The sequence below is a fragment of the Musa acuminata genome, chromosome BXJ1-10, assembly GCF_036884655.1.
Source record: "Musa acuminata AAA Group cultivar baxijiao chromosome BXJ1-10, Cavendish_Baxijiao_AAA, whole genome shotgun sequence".
NCBI lineage: Eukaryota > Viridiplantae > Streptophyta > Magnoliopsida > Zingiberales > Musaceae > Musa > Musa acuminata.
The window spans coordinates 23,890,055-23,910,105 of NC_088336.1; the positions used below are offsets into that span (position 1 = coordinate 23,890,055).

The 20,051-nt window shown below is 42.3% G+C and overlaps 5 protein-coding genes across 14 annotated transcripts; 3 read left to right on the forward strand and 2 right to left on the reverse strand.

Moving 5' to 3' along the window:
* The first annotated feature begins 610 nt into the window (after positions 1-610).
* Positions 611-5,111, forward strand: LOC135595617 (LIM domain-containing protein WLIM2b-like). Its single transcript, XM_065086790.1, has 5 exons — positions 611-994; positions 2,101-2,200; positions 2,286-2,317; positions 2,459-2,548; positions 4,601-5,111. Exons 1-5 carry the CDS (start codon positions 854-856, stop codon positions 4,808-4,810), a joined length of 573 nt encoding a protein of 190 aa, XP_064942862.1. The 5' UTR covers positions 611-853; the 3' UTR covers positions 4,811-5,111.
* A 778-nt stretch (positions 5,112-5,889) lies between these two features.
* LOC104000883 (proliferating cell nuclear antigen) lies at positions 5,890-7,478 on the forward strand. Its single transcript, XM_009423030.3, has 4 exons — positions 5,890-6,301; positions 6,507-6,659; positions 6,746-6,843; positions 7,075-7,478. Exons 1-4 carry the CDS (start codon positions 5,983-5,985, stop codon positions 7,294-7,296), a joined length of 792 nt encoding a protein of 263 aa, XP_009421305.1. The 5' UTR covers positions 5,890-5,982; the 3' UTR covers positions 7,297-7,478.
* A 430-nt stretch (positions 7,479-7,908) lies between these two features.
* On the forward strand, positions 7,909-10,854 carry LOC135595618 (mitochondrial import inner membrane translocase subunit TIM10-like). The gene is made up of 6 exons (XM_065086791.1): positions 7,909-8,123; positions 8,468-8,529; positions 8,770-8,822; positions 9,915-9,953; positions 10,185-10,254; positions 10,499-10,854. The coding sequence occupies exons 2-6, from the start codon at positions 8,488-8,490 to the stop codon at positions 10,547-10,549; spliced, it is 255 nt and encodes an 84-aa protein (XP_064942863.1). The 5' UTR covers positions 7,909-8,123; positions 8,468-8,487; the 3' UTR covers positions 10,550-10,854.
* A 493-nt stretch (positions 10,855-11,347) lies between these two features.
* Positions 11,348-15,395, reverse strand: LOC135595615 (uncharacterized). Of its 3 annotated transcripts, XM_065086789.1 has the most exons (4): positions 15,041-15,394; positions 13,155-14,426; positions 11,737-13,037; positions 11,348-11,651 (listed from the first exon to the last, which is right to left on the reverse strand). In XM_065086789.1, the coding sequence occupies exons 2-4, from the start codon at positions 14,233-14,235 to the stop codon at positions 11,370-11,372; spliced, it is 2,664 nt and encodes an 887-aa protein (XP_064942861.1). In that variant the 5' UTR covers positions 14,236-14,426; positions 15,041-15,394; the 3' UTR covers positions 11,348-11,369. The 3 variants fall into 3 exon arrangements, with proteins under 3 accessions (XP_064942861.1, XP_064942860.1, XP_064942859.1); XM_065086788.1 differs by having other exon boundaries at positions 11,737-14,329; positions 15,041-15,395; XM_065086787.1 differs by having other exon boundaries at positions 11,737-14,426; positions 15,041-15,395.
* Positions 15,396-17,732: 2,337 nt separating this feature from the next.
* LOC104000880 (uncharacterized) lies at positions 17,733-19,431 on the reverse strand. 8 transcript variants are annotated; one of them, XR_001975915.2, is made up of 5 exons: positions 19,131-19,429; positions 18,851-19,060; positions 18,475-18,754; positions 18,193-18,317; positions 17,733-18,093 (listed from the first exon to the last, which is right to left on the reverse strand). XR_001975915.2 is itself a non-coding variant. In XM_018819378.2 (5 exons), exons 1-5 carry the CDS (start codon positions 19,218-19,220, stop codon positions 17,975-17,977), a joined length of 795 nt encoding a protein of 264 aa, XP_018674923.2. In that variant the 5' UTR covers positions 19,221-19,429; the 3' UTR covers positions 17,733-17,974. The 8 variants fall into 8 exon arrangements, 6 of the variants coding, with proteins under 6 accessions (XP_018674923.2, XP_018674921.2, XP_064941570.1 ...); XR_010480258.1 differs by having other exon boundaries at positions 18,193-18,361; positions 19,131-19,428; XM_018819378.2 differs by having other exon boundaries at positions 18,193-18,288.
* Positions 19,432-20,051: the final 620 nt, after the last annotated feature.

The following is a 20,051-nucleotide window of genomic DNA, read 5'->3' on the forward strand; positions in this document are numbered from 1 at the left end:
GAATACTTCAATTTCAAAGATTTTATCTGACACGAGAGAAGCAGTGAATTAAGAATTGACATAAATCAACATCATCATACTTTGTATATTTACAAGATATATTCTTATCACGTCTCATAAATATAATTCATAGAGGACAAGATCACAATATTACTTTTACACGAGGCAGTTGCTGATAGGTTCATTCGTGTGTTCCGGTGGAGCCCAATACGGTGTCTCCAGTTGCCACATGGGTAGGTCATGTTCATCGATCATTAACAGCCGCGGGGTAAAAGCATCATCTCCAGCTCGTCGGCTCGCTGTCTCCGCGTCCTCATCGTCTGCAAGTGCGTTCTTATTAGATTCCAACGTTAGCGTCACCTGCTATTTTCTGCACCTACACCACCAATGAGTCCGTCCTCCGACGTGCAGTTCATGAAACAAAGGGTACGAAGTCGGAGTACGTATAGCAGGGTAGGTTTGCCCTTTACATGTATATAAAGTAAGCGGAGTTGGAGCGCCGCGAACCAAAAAGCTGGCTAAAGCGCGAATGAGTTGGTGGAGTTGTCGGACCCAAGGACCCCCGTGGGCTACGTGTCGCGGCGCTGGGGGTCCGTCTAAGTCAATTCGAGGACTCCGCCAAATAGAGGATCCCATGGCCGCGTGGGCGATCGAGTTTTCATCTCTATTCACGTTGGTCATCATCGCCACCATCGCTTCCGCACTTTCCATCTCGTGCCCTCTTTGGATTTATCCTCTGCGGCCGCGGCAACCAGCAGCGGCATCCCGATTCGTTTCTTGCCGACTTGGGTCCGGAATCGATCGGTCGGCTTAGAAGGAGGGAAGGGACTGAAGGGACAAGGAAAGAGACGAGATGGCGTTCAACTTCACGGGCACGCAGCAGAAATGCAAGGCCTGCGACAAGACGGTCTACCTGATGGATCAGTTGACCGCCGATGGCGTCGTCTTCCACAAGTCCTGCTTTAAGTGCAACCACTGCAAAGGAACCCTCACGGTATCGTTTCTTACCCATTTCCTTTTCTTTTCCGGGATTTTTTTTTTCTGCTGAATATTTCCATAATATACATGATCTATCTCCAATAATAGTTGGCATCGATATTAAGGAGTTTGATCGTGCGGGCCTCGTACGGTTTGTTCCGACAATGGAAAGATCGGCACTGGCCGTCATTGATCGATCTCCCAGATTTGCTATTCGTGGGAGGTCTTCTAAAAGGCTTAGCTGAATTCACTACGATGGCCGAGAACTCCATGCTGCTGTTGCTGCTGCGGCTGCCTTTTGTTCATATCATGCAAAGATAGCAAATTTACCTCCATATTTTTAGCTGATTACCATCTTAATACATCCCAGATCGCCAAGTCCATTTTAAATATCTTTCTGCAAATTATTGTTTTTTAATCCTGAATCTGTCTTTAGGATAGCACTCTTGGTATGGTTGATTATTTTTAGTCAATTTGCTTCGGAGATACAAGAGCCACATAGGACTCATTTGATGTACAGCCAATAATCTGGAAAGGTGTTTTGACCGAACATAGTGGCAAGATTATTGTTAAAGGATTACCTGGAGCTTTGGTTGAATTATCTATGATTCAACAGAAGACAAAGACTGTATATTGTGATGACCATCAAAGAGTTTGGAAATGCAGAATTGGTGATTACTAAGATCATGGAACTTCTTGCCTTTTCGGCTTTTCCTTGGGTTTTCTCATTGATTCATGCGGATAAGAGAATGAGTCATCCACACAATGGATTAATAGAATAAATGCAGTATGATGTTGACCATCATATTTCATAGTTCCAAATAGAACACATATTATGCATACCAACTTCCTAACCAAACTCTGAGTTGTAAGTTCATTTTTGTTTCAAGTGGATACTACATGTAGAAGTGCCTTTGGTTCCTAACCATATGCAGTAAGAGAAATCAACCTTTCAATCCTGAATCAAAGAACTGGGCAGGCATAACAACCTAGGGGCAAGCGTTCTAATTCAGAAATAAATTTTCTGAAGTACTTGGAATTTTACCCTAAATACTCTTTCGACGTGAATTTGGAGCAGAGACAAATTGTTTATGTTTCTAATTTATTGTTCTTTCTTGTCAGCTAAGTACATATTCTTCAATGGAAGGTGTTTTGTATTGTAAGCCTCATTTTGAACAGCTCTTCAAAGAATCTGGCAACTTCAACAAGAATTTTCAGTCACGTGAGGGTTCAACAAAGCCACTTTGAGATAGTTGTGTAATTTTCTCATAATGCTTTAACTTATGAACATATTTCCTGTTTTGCAGCTGCAAAATCAGCTGAAAAAGCCCCAGAATTGGTAAGTTCAGTGTTTCCACCACCACTTTCTGCCCTGTTTGTCTCCAAGTCACTTATCCTTAATTTCTTATTGTAAAAACATTTTCAAATTAACCAAAATTGTGGTTTGCTATTTAATATGGCTAACATATCTTGACTTCAGACTAGGTCTACCAGCAAAGCTGCCAGTATGTTTTCAGGAACACAAGAAAAATGTGCCACTTGCACGAAAACAGCATATCCTCTTGAAAAGGTTTGACCACGTTGATAGTTTCTAGTTATTCCTCTAGTCTTATGTTAGTCATATGGTTAGGTATTCTACATGATTTCAATCTAGTAAAGTTTAGTTTACTCTGAATCTAATACGAACAGGACTCATCAAACAGTTTTGCTATTAAAAGCATGTCACTCTGCTGTAAGTGCATAATCTAATTTTAAGTTGTTCCATTTAGTAGCTCTAGTTATATATCCATACAAAGGAAGCCCAAAAATGTGGACGCCATATGTATGATAATTATAAAATCATATGGTCATCTTTTCTTGTATACTGTGCGGTGACCTTCAAACTATCTTACCTGCTTTACGAATTTCTGAAACCAAGCATTATGGTGGAGGTTACTGACTAGACTCAATGTAGGTGTCAATTGGCATCATCTTTTCATGTCTAGGCCCATATCTCTTAACTGTCTTTATTTCTTGAGCAATACTTCACCTGTTATTTAGATATCAGTTCTTGTTTCTTTTCACTTCCTAATTCTATACTGAAGAACTTGTAGGATTGAGTTCTGAAAATAAGTAAACCTGATGTCATGTTTCTGGATGAGTTGGTCTGTTTCTAAAAATTACTGGCAATTGTCATTGATTGTTCTAAAATGTATTTGTTCACATTTTGACTGGTTGTATGCATTAGCAAAAGCCTGAGAAAATATTATATCATCTTAATAACAAAAGTCCTAAAATTCTCTCCACCACAAGGTTAGACATGGGAAACCTAGCCTTGTTGCTATGTGGTGATTTATCTTGAAAAATAAAATTCTTTTCACCATCCTCTAGTTGTTTTAGAGGACACTTGGTGTATTTTTAAGTTATTCCAACTAGCTTGACTAAGGGCCTTTCTGAAGAATACAGTTACTTGCATTAGACATGCTGTTGAAACTTTTAATGTACGAGACAGTGTACCTGTCAGCTTTCAGTGAAGAATTGTCATTTTTCATTTTGTTGTTATCTCCGTCATCGTTTCTGTTATTTGCTGCAAAACTTGTGTTCTTTATTAAGATTGAATCCGACAGAAGAAACTAAACCAGTAAAACTTGGCATATTTTTTGTTAATACTAGATTCAATTGAGTCTGCCAATTGGATGATTTTTGGGCCAGCTTAGTGATGGATGCCGCATTAATCCAAATCTTTCTAATGCTAAAAACTAGGAACAGGGTTGATGCTACATACCATGAAAGTTTCTGTTTTGTAAAATGAAGCAGATGTGTATCTACTGACCCAATTATTCATGTGCTCTGCTTGCTTAGTTTTTAACATAGAACAAGCATAATCTGGCTCCCTTTTACTGTTTCCACTTTGTTTTGTCTCCATATTTCTAGCTCTGAGTCTATACATTGCAAGACATGGGACCATATTTCAACTAGGTACCAGTACCTTTTTCTCTAATTTTAATATATTTCTGTCTCATGAAGTTTTTAGCTGATCCTAGCAACGGTTGAGTTGTTTTAAGGGCTGTTCTGTAGGTACAGATGTGGATGTATAAACAATTTGATCCAATATCTGCAATAAATGAATGGACCACATGTATGTTTTTATGGTCATAATAAATTTTTTGGTCCTGGAAGTGATTTCTGGTGACTTTACAATTTATGTTGTTGCTTTTTTCATATTTTTAGGATTTTTTCATTTATGAAAGGTCTAATGTTGTCAACTCAATTGATTAGACATTTATGCCACATTAGCTAAAAGAATCTCTTCTTCTACTAAGGCCATGAACAACTGATTTGAGTCTAATTTAGTTGGTAAAAGAGTTCCTTGAGCAAGATTATCCCCTGCTCCATGTTTAAAATCTCCAAATTACCCCACCCGGAATGATGTCATGAAGAAAAAGTAAAATGTGATAACACATCCAACTATTATGTCCTGAAGTAAAATTTTCTAGAGAAGGACAACACATCCAACTTTCTTAAGTATGCATCGTTGGTGTTCCTTTCTTACGATCAGTATTTTGTTGCAACGATGAACTTCTCTTGCAAACAGATACACTTCATATTCTGCTTTGGCTGATACCGATGTTATTATTGTCAGGTGACTGTTGAAGGACAGGCATATCACAAGTCCTGTTTCAAATGTTCTCATGGAGGCTGCTCGATTACCCCTTCAAACTATGCAGCTCTTGAAGGGATCCTCTATTGCAAGCACCATTTCTCCCAGCTTTTTAAGGAAAAGGGAAGTTACAACCATCTAATCAAGTCTGCTTCGATTAAGCGTGCGGCAGCAACCGCCCCAGATCTCTAGTTCTGTTGAATCTTGCAGCTATTTACCATCTCAGTGGCAAATAATTCTGTATTCTATGCTTCCGCCTTTGCCGCTTGATCTGCTAAGACATTTGCCATCTTGTTTCTCCTTGTTGATTTACCTTTCATTCATCATGTGGAATCTGTGGCAGAACTTATCCAAGAGAAACTGGTCTTCTAAATTGTTATTGTTGTCAGGTTCATCCATCTTTCAAATCTGCATATTTTAAGGTTTTCTGTAGTTGAATTTTGTCGGACACTAATTTCTTACTGTGGATTATCAAATCAAGTCATTTGAGCAAGTTGTGCATGCTTTTGTGCTTGTCATGCCATGCTGTCCATCGTGATATTTCCATCTATTTACCTTTTCGTGCAATGAAATTGTGTTTCGATGTCTCTCATCAGACAGGCATTTTAAGTTTCCTGCGTCGTTAAAAATAACCTGCGTTTCCACCTTCGTGTGATAATCTCCAGTTGTACTCTAAATTGGAATCCTTCAATTCCAACATCTAAATCTATATCATAACGTGGGAGGATCCTCAAGCCTTCCGTTTTCAACCAGTAGAGCTGCAGAAATGTTTCTGAGATGAATAAGAATAAACCAATTGAACCATTAATAGGGTGTTTGGCTTGAGGAAAGGGGCTGATTCGGGTAAATGACCACTCCTTTCGTTAAATAGGATGGATACCAAGTTTCTTTTTTCTAATTTTGGAATCCTCATAAATGTTGTTGATGTAATTAATGTTGTTTCAGGAATAGATATCGCCCGTTCGTTTTAGTTAATTCCGAGATCTCTTATTGGTTAAAGATTACTCCTTTTTCTATATCAGGAAAAAAAATCTGTAGTTAAATTGGTGGTAGATATAGAGATGCTTTTGTCAATCTACTCAAACTTGGTTTGGTTTGAGGATAATTTTGGTAATTGACGTCCATCCCTGTAGGTTTGAATTTGTTAGAGGGCATTTCTGTCAGTTCGCCATCTGCCGGAATTTTTCCGGAGAAAAGACCGCCAACCAAGTGCAAATGGAGGGAAAGCGGCTGCTTTTCCCGCCAAAATTGCCCTATTTCCTCTTCCTCCCGTCCCCGGCCTCTCCCCATCACTCGCAACCCTCTCCACCCGGAAACGGAACCCCTCTATCCTCGGCCAGCGACATCGCCTGAAGAACGAGAAGATGTTGGAGTTGCGGTTGGTTCAAGGCAGCCTCCTGAAGAAGGTGCTGGAATCAATCAGGGAGTTGGTCACCGATGCCAACTTCGATTGCTCCGCCACCGGCTTCTCCCTCCAGGCCATGGACTCCAGCCACGTCGCCCTCGTCGCTCTCCTCCTCCGATCCGAGGGCTTCGAACACTACCGCTGCGATCGCAACCTCTCCATGGGCATGAACCTCAACAACGTGTCCAAGATGCTCCGCTGCGCCGGCAACGACGACATCATCACCGTCAAGGCCGATGACGGCAGCGACACCGTCACTTTCATGTTTGAAAGCCCCAGTACGGCGATCGACCCCTATCTCACCCTAATCATCTCTCCAAAGTCCGACATGTGCATATCTTGATCTCTCTGCTTAGACTTTGCCAGTTTTTTCGTAATAGGATCCTTAACTCGCATGATGCTCACAAGAACCGCTCATGTTCTTGTTGTCTGGATCTATTACCTTCTGTGTTCTCTAAACTCATTTCTCCCGATTTTGTGCAGATCAAGACAAGATCGCCGATTTCGAGATGAAGCTAATGGACATCGACAGCGAGCATCTTGGCATTCCGGACGCAGAGTACCAAGCTATTGTTCGGATGCCGTCTTCAGAATTTGCAAGGATATGCAAGGATCTGAGCAGCATTGGGGACACTGGTGCTGTAGCTATCTTAGTTAAACTCTCTTTCGTGTCTTTGTTGTGATGCTCATGTAGTTTATTTACTGTGGTCTGGAACTGGCAGTGATCATTTCAGTGACCAAGGAAGGTGTGAAGTTTTCGACCGCAGGGGACATTGGAACTGCAAACATCGTTTGCAGGCAGAACAAGACTGTGGACAAGGTACCTTGTTCTTGCTTCGTCCCAGGAAGCCATTGATCTATTGGATGTAGTCTATGTTCTTAAACAGGCCACAGACTTACATCAATCTTTAGTCATTTTGCATTCATTTTAATCTTTGAATGTACCCAAAAATGAGAAAAAAAGATGAATTGTTTGGAATGAGTTTACCTACTATGAATGTAAATGTATAATGCTTGTACGAATGTTAACCATTTCAATTTTATGGTACAGCCTGAGGAAGCCACCATCATAGAGATGCAAGAGCCCGTTTCATTAACCTTTGCTCTGAGGTACTTGAACTCCTTCACCAAGGCAACGCCACTCTCTGAGACTGTGGCCATCAGTCTCTCGTCTGATCTGCCTGTGGTGGTCGAGTACAAGATTGCAGAGATGGGATACATTAGGTTTTACCTGGCACCCAAGATCGAGGAGGATGATGACATGAAGCCATGAGCTAACCCCCACTTTTTTGTTATGATCATGATGTGTTTCATGTCTGCAGACCAAAGATTATTTGGTCTATTTCTTGTTACTGTAAGCAGTCTATGAATGCTCAGAGGCAGATGGACAAGTTGATTGCTCTTTCTTTATATCTGTAGTTTTTGATTGAAGAAAGATTGAGGATCCAAGCAACCTGTCTTGCCTGTGCTACAGAGAAATTTCTAGTGAAGTGAGCCAGTAATGCATATATAAGTTTAGTCTAAAGAACATTAAAATCTCATGTTTTCTAAGTTTACCATTCTATATCAAAACATTCACGTAATGTAGAGATCATGTAACGCAACTTGTGATAATTCACATTTTGTGATTGTTTGTACATGTAATTAATAATGTAGATTATTATTTAGTAACACTATACATAATCCAATGTATCCATTCAAATTTTGCAATAGTAAATCTTTTATTTAATGAAAAGGAATTAAATACTTTACGGCATGTGCACATGCGATACTGAAGTGGATATCAATTTCTTAACGTGTGGTGGGTATAAAGGTCGTTTGTGTGTCGTGATAGATAGGCCTATCAGTGATTCTTGGTGTCAATAGATCGAGCATATGGTGTGCAGACACAAGATTTGCGTATGTGCCGCGGACCTAATCCGACGAAACCCGGTCGGCTAGGGTTAGGTTGGTTCAACACCGACTTGGTGAGCCCAACCGGTTGTTTATGAGAAGCCCTAAAAGATGATGGGCACCGCCAAAGTTCAACAACCTTGGTCCCGCTGCGACTCGGGGTCTCCTCCGCCGCTGCATCCATCGGCGGCTTTGCGTTCTACGACCGTAAGGCTTTCGCTCTTGTTCTTCCGTTCTCTTTGCTGCAGGAAACAAAATTTTGCGCTTTCTTGAGCAAGAATGACCTCTGTTTCTTTGATCGTTTCCAAGACAATCTCGATGCGCTACTTCTACGAAGTAACTTGGTCCTTGTGATTCTTTGTTCGTTTAAAAGGATTAGTAGTGTATGAGGATCTCGTCTTCGGTCTGGATTTGTTTTCGGGCAGTGTATTCGTGCAGCATGCACCCCTTTCTTTCTTGATAGTTCACTTGGGCCTTTTTTTCCTTTCTTATCTTGTTTAGTTTTCGCTGGAAGATTTACGGCATAACATTTGTTGTGATATATCTATCAGGATCTTTGATAAGCTCCACAATGGCTGCTAAAAATGGCGCAAGCAGCATCGAGAAAGAGCAGGTACATAAACCTTCTTGTGTCACGTAAGCTTTCCTTAGCTTGTTCAGTGAAATGGATGATTCTTTAGTGTCACATAAACCTTCTTGTGTCACATAAACCTTCTAGGGTGACGGTTTAACTATTTTTTTTTTAGTGATGAATAGTGATATTTTTACTAGCATGTCTACGAAAGGTCATTTCACCATTTTATTTCTTTTTGCCTATGAAATTATCTGACAGACTTTTATTTTAATTGAGCAGATTTTTGGAATGGCAGAGAAAGAAATGGAGTACAGGGTGGATCTCTTCAACAGGTAAACAGCCTTTAAGTATTACTTAGCTAGCAGTGTCTTTGCTTCGATATGCTGTTGATGTTTGTCATGCTCCAATAATTCGTGTGCATCATGTGGCTAGGTTCCTTGCTTTGTATTATCTTAATCTTCACCTTTCTAACTAGGGCATGAAACGTATGAGAAATCGAACTATGGTGAGCACAAAATAACCAAGAGTCAGACTTCTTTGGAGCTTGTGTGTACAGAAAACTATATGCTACAATCATAACTTATTAGGGGAAAAGGCCTCTTTGAATTGCCATGCTTATGTCCTGCCTTCACTGACCCCATAATTGGTTTTGGAGCCCGTGCCTGTTGTAAGGTTAGCTGGCCCTGTCCTCATGGGTACGTGGCTGGTTGGCCACTTCCCTAGGATGGCTTGATCCATTTCCTCTGTGGTTCAGGCTGATAACAATCCTTTCAGCTTAGATTCCTTCTGTTGTCGATCTGCTAATGACTTTGGTGGTTTTCTGAGTCTTTTTTGCTTTGTAGACTTTTCAAGCTCATCTCTCTGCTTTCTCAGAGAAGTGCATCACAGTTGCCTCGGGCTTTATCTGGCTTGTATGGGTTCCCACAGGAGCTGGCCCAGACCCTGCATTACTGTGGCAGGCTGGCCAAATGCTGGTGGGGGCCAAATAGTGCTGATGCTGCACGGCCCGGTTATATACTAGGGCATGCCACTCACATCATGGCCCTTGGAATTGTATTGCTAATTTGTAACATCATTGCTCTCTTTCCCTTGTTTTGTTAAACAAATCACACGCTTTTCTTGTTACACAACATGGTATGGTTTTGATGAGAGGCCATAGTTTTAGTTACCTTTAAGGTAAATATTATGCATTATTTCAAGTTTAGCATTCCCGTTGTGTTACAAAATCTTGATATTCTGAACCTGAATCTGAATTTTACTCATTACCATATTTTATCTACTTGGAAGAAGTGGAAGGTTCCTGCAAATGATTTATGAGTAGTGCAATATCAACTAACATGCAGGTTCGTTTACTGCTAGTAATATGATTTATCTTGTATCACAAGTAGAACCATCTGAGTTGTTTCTCTTTATTCTTGAAACAGGCTCACACAGACATGTTTCGATAAATGCATCGAGAAAAGGTATGCTATGCTTCAACCATTTCTTCTGGTGGAATTTCATAGCTTTTATTTTGATGGTATTGATATTTTGATGATAGATTGATGTATTTTGATCTAAGAATTATTTGGAATATTTTTTTTTGTAGTGTGGAAATCTATTCTGTTTTTCCTTTAAAGAATTAAAATTTCAAATATTGTTGTCTGCACTGAGCATCTGATTAGCTAACAAGTACTCTCAATATATTCCTTCAGGTACAAGGAATCTGAGCTCAACATGGGTGAAAACAGTTGCATTGATCGATGCGTTTCAAAATATTGGCAGGTAAGATACTTGGAGTTGCAGATCCTTATGTAATGTTGTATTTACTTAAATGATCTTTGTGCAAAGACTTTCATCGATACATCTAAATTTAGAAAAAAACACCCTACATATAATCTCTCGTATGTTGACATCGATATATGCAATATTAATATGTGCGATATCAGTTCCTCTTCTTTCAAGTGTTTGACTGATTGGTCATTCTTAAAGTTCAGTGATCTTAGTCTCCAGTATTGTGGTATTTCAGGTGACAAATATAGTTGGGCAACTACTTGGTTCCAACAGGCCTCCAATGTGAAGCATCCAATATGCCTTTTTTCAGACTGAAAAGCTATTTCACCGTCAGCAACATACATCAAATGGTTATGCAATCACATTCGGCATAACTTGAGATATATGCAACCTCTAAGATAAATTTGTTGAGGAACAAACACTTCTTACCTTTGATGATTATTATTTTTAATGGCATTGACTTTCTTGGCATCAATCAAATAAACTTGCAGCTGTTAATTGAAAGCCTTTGGATTGTAAAATCAGTATGATTGTGTTGAACTTGCAGCTGGTAATTGCCAGCTTTTGGAATTAGTCAGTATGATTGTGTTATTAGACGTGTTGACATGGTCGGAAAAATTTTACTGGAATTCTGCAGACGATTAGTGCGCATTGTGCACAGACAGACAAGAAGTTGGGATTTCAAACTTTGTTGTTATCTCCGTGAGTGTTGATCTCTTGACTGTATATAATTGTGCATATGTTAATCATTGAATAATGCTGCTTAACATGACTGGTCCTGAGTGATAGGTGGCATAATTGTGCCTCTATTAGATGACAATGTATCATGTTTCTTAGCAAACATAGCTTCCTCATGTATTACTGAAGAACTCAGGCTATTTTACACGTTACAGATGAGTCATTGTTCAATGAGATGTAAGTTCCTCTTCTCTCAGTGGCCAGAGAACTACTACACTTTGTACAGGCACAGATCCATGATGCTTGGCGTTTGGTCCCAGCAAACTGGGGATAACTGTAAATGGAGGTCGGTGTTTTTTATCACCTCCACCACAGTGAGTATCTAACAACACAAGAAACATCCAAATTGTATCAAGAAGACAGTTAAATTAAGCTCTCCCAACAGGTGACACAGGTGGATGATTTGGTACATAGCTATTAGGATCACCACCTTGGGCTCCAGCAGGAGCTTTCCCTGATTGATCATTCACAATGTGTTCCTGCAAGATTTTTGGCTCTGTTGTAGGACTGTCAGTCTTCCTGCCATGGAGGACTGCCATACATATTGCGAAAGACTGAAGCATTGACATGGAAGATAGGAATTCAACAGTGTACAGCCCCTCTCTGAAAGATACAATGCTGAAGGCAAGTCTCTTTTCTTGTGATCCACCCTGAAACAGTTCGATTACTAGTGTTATCTACTGAAACACCGATGCTACTAGCAAAAGCAACAGACAGTGAGTAAAACTGCCATACCTGAGTGAACAGTTCAGATCTATGAGTTCCATCTGTAGTTTGACAACCTTGGTCTGAACCAAAGGTATTGCACTTTCGGGACTTGTCAGTAAGAACAGTCAGCGAGCAACCCTCGTCCCAACCTCCGCAATCGCATGCTCCTCCTGATCTCCATCTCTCTATCAGAGGTGAGGGCTCACCATCGGTCGACAAGCCATGAACCCCGCTTGGAAGCATGACGGAGATACCAGATTGACATAGATCATCATTATGCTGATCAGTCTGCAAACGCTTCTCATCATTTGAAGCACTTACATTTCTTGTTGATAAGTTTGCTCCGCAATTACTGTGGCCTGCTCGGGTGGGGGTATCGGACTTATCCACAGGTGGTGGCACCTTAACAACAATGGCAGCCAGCTCGCTCATAGCAGAAGAGTCAGCAGTTGCTTGTTCAGCACCAAGCAAAACAAACTCTCTCATAACGTGAGAACTGTCACCTTCATGGCTCCTCAAGTTGCGAAGTGAAACCTTCAACTGGCCAACAACATTGGAGATCAACTGATGCTTCTTGCTCTTATTTCCGGGGCTGCTCCAGAACATGGTTTTCTTCTTTGAACCATTTACAGAGAATATCTTATATATGCACTCTAGGTCATTATAATTGCTAATAATACTTCTCATTGTTATTGCTGCAGCAAATACTTCACTGTCACAGGATGAGAGCATAAACAACGGAAGGCCGTTCTTCCAAGCAACTTGAAGAAGAGCTTGCTTCATTGGTGCAACATGCTTTTCATCCTTTTGAGTTCCTTTATCATTGTTGGATAATTGATTTGAAGTAATCATATTTCCCCTCACCTGGCATGTAGAGTCAACACTTGTTGGCTTGTGCACCCCATGGTTTGATTTGTCGGTTCTACTTAGTTCACAAGAACCATGACTGCCCGATAAGGCTGCAATTGGCCCAGTCGAACGAAGATTGTTCTTTGGCTTCATTATAGGATCTAGTATTCTCCTCAATGGGCTTTGCCTACCTTTATTCTTTCTGGCTGCTTGATCTCCATGCGAATTAAACAGATGAGAAACTGAATCGATTTGTTCTTCAGATGAACCTTCCCTCAAGCTAGAACTCTTGCTCATGCTTTTTAGATCAGCACTCAGTCGACGGTTAGATGATTCCCTTCCTGCTGCAGACACTAATTTTTTTTCTGATTTTGTTGATCCTTTTGTCACATTGACTTCAAGTTGCTTGCTAGTACCTTTAGAAAATAGATCATTTTCCCCATTTCTTCGTACCAATGTATCAGTTGGTGCTACACCTTCTGACAGAACAGTAGAAGATATATCAGGTTCATCATTTTGAATGGTACAAGGGAGAGGACATGCGTGAGGAACATGAAGATACTGATGGATGATCTCGACATCTTCAGCTAAATTACCTGAATGGTTGTAGCTATTTCCCTCAGCGAGCCAGTCGTCAGCAGTTAATGGGGTATCAGAAGTAAGGCATCCACTGTCCACGTTCTCTTGAAGATAATCCGATATTCCTTTGCAATCCTGGGAAATTTGTGGAAAATTGGTGTCCAAGGATTGACTATGGCCATTGTCTACGCATTTTTCTGCTTTCATCGAGCTTCCATTTTGGTCTTCAGCCACTCCAGTTGAAGTGGCAGTAGCAGTGTCAATCTTATATCTTGACCGTGAAGCTGCAGAATGTCGAGGTAGGCATACTTTGCCTGATATGGCTTTCAAATCTGAATCTTTACTGTTACCTTTATCATGTTTATTCCCTAACAGTTTAGCACTTGGAACAAAATCTCCATTATCATTCTGTGTAGGAAACTTCGTAGAAGAGATACTTGAACTACGGACGCCTTGTAAATGTTCAGAATCTTCTCCTTCATACATCTCTGATCGGCTGCCCGTAACAGGGCTTCTCTTATGAGGAAAAACAGGAGATTTCTTCCCTCGAGAAAGAGGACTAGATATGGTCTTTCTAGATTGGTTAAAGGAACCAAATGTAGCATATGCCGATGACTGAGTACTATCACATGCAGAGTGTCCACCTCCCACATCTGTGACACATTTCTGGTGGTTTGTCCATCTCTCAAGACGCCCCCAGTCCAGAACTCCAAAATTCAGCGCCTTTCCATGAACATCATCTCCTTCCTCCAGCCGCTGAAGATAAAAGGGTACATTTGACATGTTCATAACTGGTTCGTCAAACCCTGGTCCCTTCCTACTGGGCCATGGCTTTTGAGAATTTCCCAAAGATGATGAAACTGAGTTTTTCTTCACCCCCTGCCGATCTTTGGCTGTTTGTCTAGGAAGCTTTTCAGTTTTAAGGGCCCCAACCTTCTCTAAGAGGTCGACATTCTTGATTCCGCTCGGGAATAAAAATCTCTCATTGGACAATCTTGAGGAGTTATTTTGCAGTGAGCACCTTTTTTCATGTTGACTGAACAGCATTTCTATCATTCTATCATCCTTTGCTTGAGCTGCTGGTGTTTCAGAAGGCATGTTTGGCTAGTTTTCTTTCAGAAATTCTATCAGCTTCATTGCTTTAAGTACAACTTGTTTCTTGGTACAGCACAACAACGCTTTTCGCGATTAACTGTCAACAAGATTTTGTAAGTTCATGATTTCCTTTTCTCGTGTTAAGGGAGACAACCTTCAAATTTCAATTTCTTCTAATATCACAGTGCACAATGCTGTATACATGAAAAAGAGTGTTATCTCTAAGTGCAGATACTAAATATAATGCAATCTACAACTGAAGCATCGTATCTCATCTCACTGACCTTTATCTAACTCAAGACTAAATAAAAGATTTGTCACACTATGACTACAATGTCACTTTGTAGAACATAAAGATTTCATTTCATCTGCAAACCAAACAAGAAAAAAGAAAGAGACAGAGAGAGAGAGAGACAGCACAAAACCAGACGAAAGGAACATGGCGTCTCCGCCACACAATTTCGCATTTTTACGAAACAATACGCGAACTTGATGCGTTCGTATGAAGAATTTCTTTGATTTGAGTTGCCGCAACGCATCAAAGCGAGGCGCACGAACAAGAAAACAAAGTGTCCAAAAACCCTAACCCGTTCACCGCCTCTACTAGAAGTGAGCAGTGGATCTACAGCAATCCGGCCGAATATCAAACCCGGAAGTGCCTACACTTTTCGTGGATCCCAAGAAACGAAAGCGTAGCATGTGCAAGCAAGCAAGCAAGCAATCAGAGAAAAAAGAAGAGGAAAAGAGAAAGAATGTTAATCAAAAGAGTGAGCATATACTCGTCGGAGGAAACAGAGCAGCGCCGTACCAGAAAGGAGAAGAACTCGAGATGTAGATCTGCTCGGCCCCTTCTTCGCCGGTTTCTTCAAGGTAGTCTTGGGAGACCAAAGGAAGAGGAAGGAGCACGACCAAACCAGAGAGGGAAGGGAGGAGAGGTCTGTTACTCTGCCGCCACCAACCAACGGGCTAAAGTGGACGACCCGGCGATGGCATTCTTTAAGTGCGAAGGCGCAGAGCGGGCGGCGGGGCTGCCTCTTCCGTGGAGCGGCGGGAGGAATCAGCCGACAGCGACGGCGGTGGGTTGCGAGTCCGTGGGGTGGGAACGGGTGCGTGGTTGGCGATGAGGCCAGCTGGTGGAGGGAAAGAAATGGACGGGAGTTAGAGTCGCGAGACAGAGCTGCGGGCCCCGCGCCGCTTCAGCTCCGCGTCGCTTAAATTTAAACGCCTTTCCCACCCATTCGTACACCCCACCCAATCGTATGCTTGCGGGTGGGGTCACCGTGAAAACAATTCTTTCGCTACGCGCTGTCGTAGACACAAACCGCGTACCGACCACAGGTTGGCTGGAATGTCAAAACGGTGGGCCCCTGCTGAGCCTGATTTCGTGTCTGTCGGTCCACGCGTGAGTAAAATATGTTTCTACCCAAAGAGAGGACCACAGTGTATCCTATTGCTTCGTATGCGTTCATCCATATAGATAATCCAAAGTGCACTGATTTGAATTCTCCATCATGATAAGTTGTGAGTGCGAAGGCACTCATTGAAGGAAGTAATAATCATGACCACGCAAGATGTGATGTTGATGACGATAAAGATACAGGTGACGTTCTGCTTGAGTTGATGCACGGCGACTACGAATTATTATCATCGGTGCTTTGATGGAAGCAGTCTTTTTGCTAAAGCAAAGGAGGGCAATAAAGTTTGCGAACGCTTTCTCCTTCGGAAGAAACAGAAAGGTAGGAAGGAATGTGTGTGAGGGTGGCAAAGATCAAGTCTTTATCACTTGACTGCACATATAATATGTTCATGTCGCAGATAGTTGAGTTGTTCTCATCAGCTTTGAATAGTAGATTAGTCTTGGAAATTACATAGTAAGTTTCTTGCGATGAGTTTTGGGAGAGCATATTTTAGTATCACCCTCGCGATGACACTCAATAGTCACGTCAACACCAACGTAGAGTCTCGGGATTGATATGGTGCATTGCGTCGATGCGACATCTCGAACTCGGATGGAACGATCACCTACTCCCGAGCTGTCCAAGGTCGTATAAGACAACGTCGCATAGTATAAAGTTGTTTCGAAAAGTTCAGAATGGCATCGCGTAACGTCGATCCATGCAGGTCGATCAACACTTGCACGGAAAGGTACGGGTCGATAGTCCGAAAAGTCGATAGGCATTAACAAATCATGTACGATCGATCTTCGTTCACATATATAAAAGTCAATATCCTAGCTAGTGTCGGGGAGACTTCGAACACTCAGCTCCCTTTAACTTCACTCAATACTAACTTAAACTTCGGAGGGATCGAGTCGAAAAATTTTTCTCTCGACCTTAGCCTGGGTGCATGAACTCAACAACGAAAAAGCAACAATTGGATGAGAGAGAAAGAGCACCTCTTTTGCTCTATCTCTGACCAATTTTGGAGACGAAGTATGTACTTGAGTTAACGTCGATCACCTCCATTCGAGTATCCACATGGGTGACTCTATACACTCAAGATTGGATCAAACGGCATAAGGTTCTCCGACAAGTTTATTATCTCTAATGTTTTAAGACTTGTAGTAAGTTTCAGAGGTCGTGTGGATGCTCCCAGTGTGCAGTGAGCGCCCTGCGCTGGGAGGCACGCAACGTGATGGGCGCATGATGGAAGGTGCGCCGGCACGCCTGGAGCGCACGTAGAGCTCACGAGAGCGCCCATGCGGCCGTGCTTTTTTCCCTGGGATCTCAACAATTAAAGAGATCTCAGCTGCCTTGTGATAGATAATAAATAGATATGAAAGAGGCATCTATCTATCTGTAGGGAAGGCAATAATAACAAATGAAGCTTATCATCTTCTTATTTAACTCCAGAGTAAAACCTAGTTGGTATGGCTGATGTAATCTTTAGCAGATTCCTTGTGATCCCTCAAAATCAAATTTTTTGTTGAAAATTACTACACAGACGTTTAAAAGACTTCTTCAATTTTATTTTAATATTAATCATTTATGTTCTCTATAATTGGAAGATGCTGAAATAATTAACCATATTTTCTTTACTTGTTCTGTCTCCTCCCAACTATGAAATTTTTGGGAAAGAAAGCATGTCATTATTTTTGAATACCTTGGGGGATTGGTTAAGGGAAGATAATAATAATCATGGAATGGAAAACATGCTATAGCAAACCAGCTATAGTTCATCTGAAAAATGAGAAATGAAGTCATTTTCAATAAGAGGAAGCCTTCTATTCATTAGATTTAAGTTGACCAATTTAATTAGACTCAATTAGGAAAAGCTATTTGTAGGCTGATTTAAGTTGAATTCTTCTAATAGGTTCTCTTTTAGCAGGAAGGTGGTCTTCACTTCAGTATCAATCAGAGATCAGAACCTGAGGAAAAAATTATCCTTGGATGTGAAGCCTCCTCGGCAAAAAGAGGACTGCAATATGCTATTGATAAGCACTACACACACAACAAGTTCTTCCAGAGATGGATTCTACAACAATTGTTGAGCTGCTCACATCAGATAAAGAGCCCCCATAGTAATATGCTTTTGACAAGCACTACACACAAGTTCTTCTTCTGAACATGGATTCTGCAACATTTGTTTGTATGTATGTATCTCACATACAATTCAAGACATGATGGTAATACAAATTTGTCCACTGCTATAGAGGGTGCAACCAATTGGGCTGCCAACACAATAAGGATCAATAGAGCTGCCAACCTTATTGCAGCTGCTGTTGTGATGTATAGGGCATGTATCAGTAGGTCCAGTCATGGGGGAGTCTGATCTCACGGATCGCAGGAGGAGTTGGGTGGGGAAGCCGGTGGTTCCTTTTCTGATGTGAAAGCACTGCGTCTCGTCGGCTTATGAGAGCATCTGTCGAAGCACAAGACGTGCGTTTAGGAGGAGAATAGGATTTGGTCAACTGGTGCAATCTTTTGAGAGTGAGTGTGGAATGAACAGAGAGCGACTTGCCATGGTCGAGGACCGAGTATGGCTTCCCTCCCATCTCCTCCAGATTTAGATTCAGCGCCTGGACCACTCTTTCCGGCACAAGCACAGTGGAGTAAGCTGCTGCAACCACCCATAGCAAAGAGGAGCTGTGAGAGCTGAGCGATACGAGTCATTTACATCCGTCCAAAATCTAATGGATGAATAGAAAAACGATCTCTGATCAGAGCAGAAGCAGAGCATACGACAACACCGAGAGGCATCCGAAGATTCGACGAGGAAGGACGAAGCTAAAGAGGTCCGTACCTGGTTTCTTTGGCGGCTCGGACTTGTCGCCGCCGACGCGTGGCAGGAAGACGCCGGTTCCGGCGGATTCTCTCCTCGCGCTGGGGCTGCTGAGGAAGACAGCTCTCATCCCAGATCCAGGCTGCGGTTGCTGCTGCTGCATTTGGAGAGGACGGCGTGCGGAAGAAGACAGTCCCGTGGGGCGGCCACGGTTGTGGGAATGCACGGCTCCTTTTGCTTCACTCTGCCTTGCCCACGCTGCGAACAACCGTTGTCTCATCAGCTGCTGCTGCTGCTTCAGCTGGTGGAACAAATTGGGAGCAGAAGAAATCGAAGAAGATTGAGAGACCATAAGAAGTCCGCCAATAAATTCCTTTGGACTGAAACGAAGGGCCACCTGAGTTGCCTGAAACCGCTGCAAGTGGATGGGGACGGGGGACGTGCAGTGGCCGCTATTGGCGGTCTCGCAATGATCTGAGAAAGACAGCGCAGGCGGCAGGGCAACTAACGAAGGAGCGTCGAGGCTTTCCTTCTTCTCCGAGATGAACCGACCGCGGAGAGCGGTTCCATGGGAACCGGTCGTGAATCCATACCTCCCGTCACAATACTGAAATCATCAGCGGATGCACGTTAAAGGAATGGGAAGGGAAGAACGCTTCGTTTCGCAAGCAGCATACTTTAGTGTCGCCGAGGAAGGAGCCAGGCATCTGCCAAGCTAGCCCGGTCATGCAGGGGCATTCGTCCTCCGCCGGCCAGTCGAGATTCATGGCGAACTCCTCCAGAAGCAATCGTCTCGCCTTCTCTTCTCCTCGAGGAAATGATCGTCGCAAAGGAAGTCGGAAGGGAGGCAGACCTCCCCCTCTCGTCGCTCCTTGGCCATCGCTCAAGTAGAGCAAGCTTTGCTGGGGAAGCTTTGCTGGTTACAGAAGAAACAATAATGGAGCTTCCACTTGGGCAGCTTCTCCTCTCTGTTTCCCACAACTAACATATATGCTCTCTGCTAATGTTCTTAAAATGTTTGGCAAATCACATTTATTAGTTTCCTTTTTGCACACATGTTGAACATATCTGTGAAAGAACATAAATAATAACAAAATTAATACTTTCTGATTTTATTATATTTCAGAGTATTTGTAGTATGAGTTAGACCGACTCAGCTGATTCACCCCTATTCTAACTCCTCTTGTCGTATACGAACGTGGAAAAAGCAGGTGGGCGAGCAATAACGAGCGATGAGGCCGTCTCGTGGGTTGTGGACCGGTCTGCGAAACCGTTTCTTCACTTGGAAGCCTTTTCTCGGTCTTCCATGTACGAGTCAACTCTCTCCGCTGGAGTTGGCTCAAAGCTGTCCCTTCTCTTCCTTTTCTTTTCCTTCTCTCAAGTGTCGTCTTAATCGTTACGCTTCTTCGAGTTCCTTCTTCTGGTCGTCTCTCTGGGGACGACAAATTAGCCGCTTTCGGTGGGTGATTTGACGCTTTGCTTCGAGTCGCATGCGCCTAACCGTCCACATCGAACTCATCGTTTCTTCTACGGAAGTCACCAACGGTTGTTTAGTGGATGATTCCTCCCATCGATAGGATAAAGGATGCTGGTATTCG

Bases quoted from the DNA above. Each gene is read 5' to 3' on its own strand.
- LOC135595617 (XM_065086790.1), top strand. From the start codon at position 854: ATGGCGTTCAACTTCACGGGCACGCAGCAGAAATGCAAGGCCTGCGAC. The intron at 2,318-2,458 runs GTAAGTTCAGTG...TCTTGACTTCAG, and splicing joins CTGAAAAAGCCCCAGAATTG to ACTAGGTCTACCAGCAAAGC. The intron at 2,549-4,600 runs GTTTGACCACGT...TATTATTGTCAG, and splicing joins CAGCATATCCTCTTGAAAAG to GTGACTGTTGAAGGACAGGC.
- LOC104000883 (XM_009423030.3), top strand. From the start codon at position 5,983: ATGTTGGAGTTGCGGTTGGTTCAAGGCAGCCTCCTGAAGAAGGTGCTG. The intron at 6,302-6,506 runs GTACGGCGATCG...GATTTTGTGCAG, and splicing joins TTTCATGTTTGAAAGCCCCA to ATCAAGACAAGATCGCCGAT. The intron at 6,660-6,745 runs GTGCTGTAGCTA...TGGAACTGGCAG, and splicing joins GAGCAGCATTGGGGACACTG to TGATCATTTCAGTGACCAAG.
- LOC135595618 (XM_065086791.1), top strand. From the start codon at position 8,488: ATGGCTGCTAAAAATGGCGCAAGCAGCATCGAGAAAGAGCAG. The intron at 8,530-8,769 runs GTACATAAACCT...TTAATTGAGCAG, and splicing joins GCAGCATCGAGAAAGAGCAG to ATTTTTGGAATGGCAGAGAA. The intron at 10,255-10,498 runs GTAAGATACTTG...GTGGTATTTCAG, and splicing joins GCGTTTCAAAATATTGGCAG to GTGACAAATATAGTTGGGCA.
- LOC135595615 (XM_065086788.1), bottom strand. From the start codon at position 14,235: ATGCCTTCTGAAACACCAGCAGCTCAAGCAAAGGATGATAGAATGATA. The intron at 11,652-11,736 runs GTATGGCAGTTT...GAACTGTTTCAG, and splicing joins GATCTGAACTGTTCACTCAG to GGTGGATCACAAGAAAAGAG.
- LOC104000880 (XM_065085497.1), bottom strand. From the start codon at position 19,220: ATGAATCTCGACTGGCCGGCGGAGGACGAATGCCCCTGCATGACCGGG. The intron at 19,061-19,130 runs GTATGCTGCTTG...TGATGATTTCAG, and splicing joins CCTTCCTCGGCGACACTAAA to TATTGTGACGGGAGGTATGG. The intron at 18,292-18,474 runs GTACGGACCTCT...GGGTGGTTGCAG, and splicing joins CGAGCCGCCAAAGAAACCAG to CAGCTTACTCCACTGTGCTT.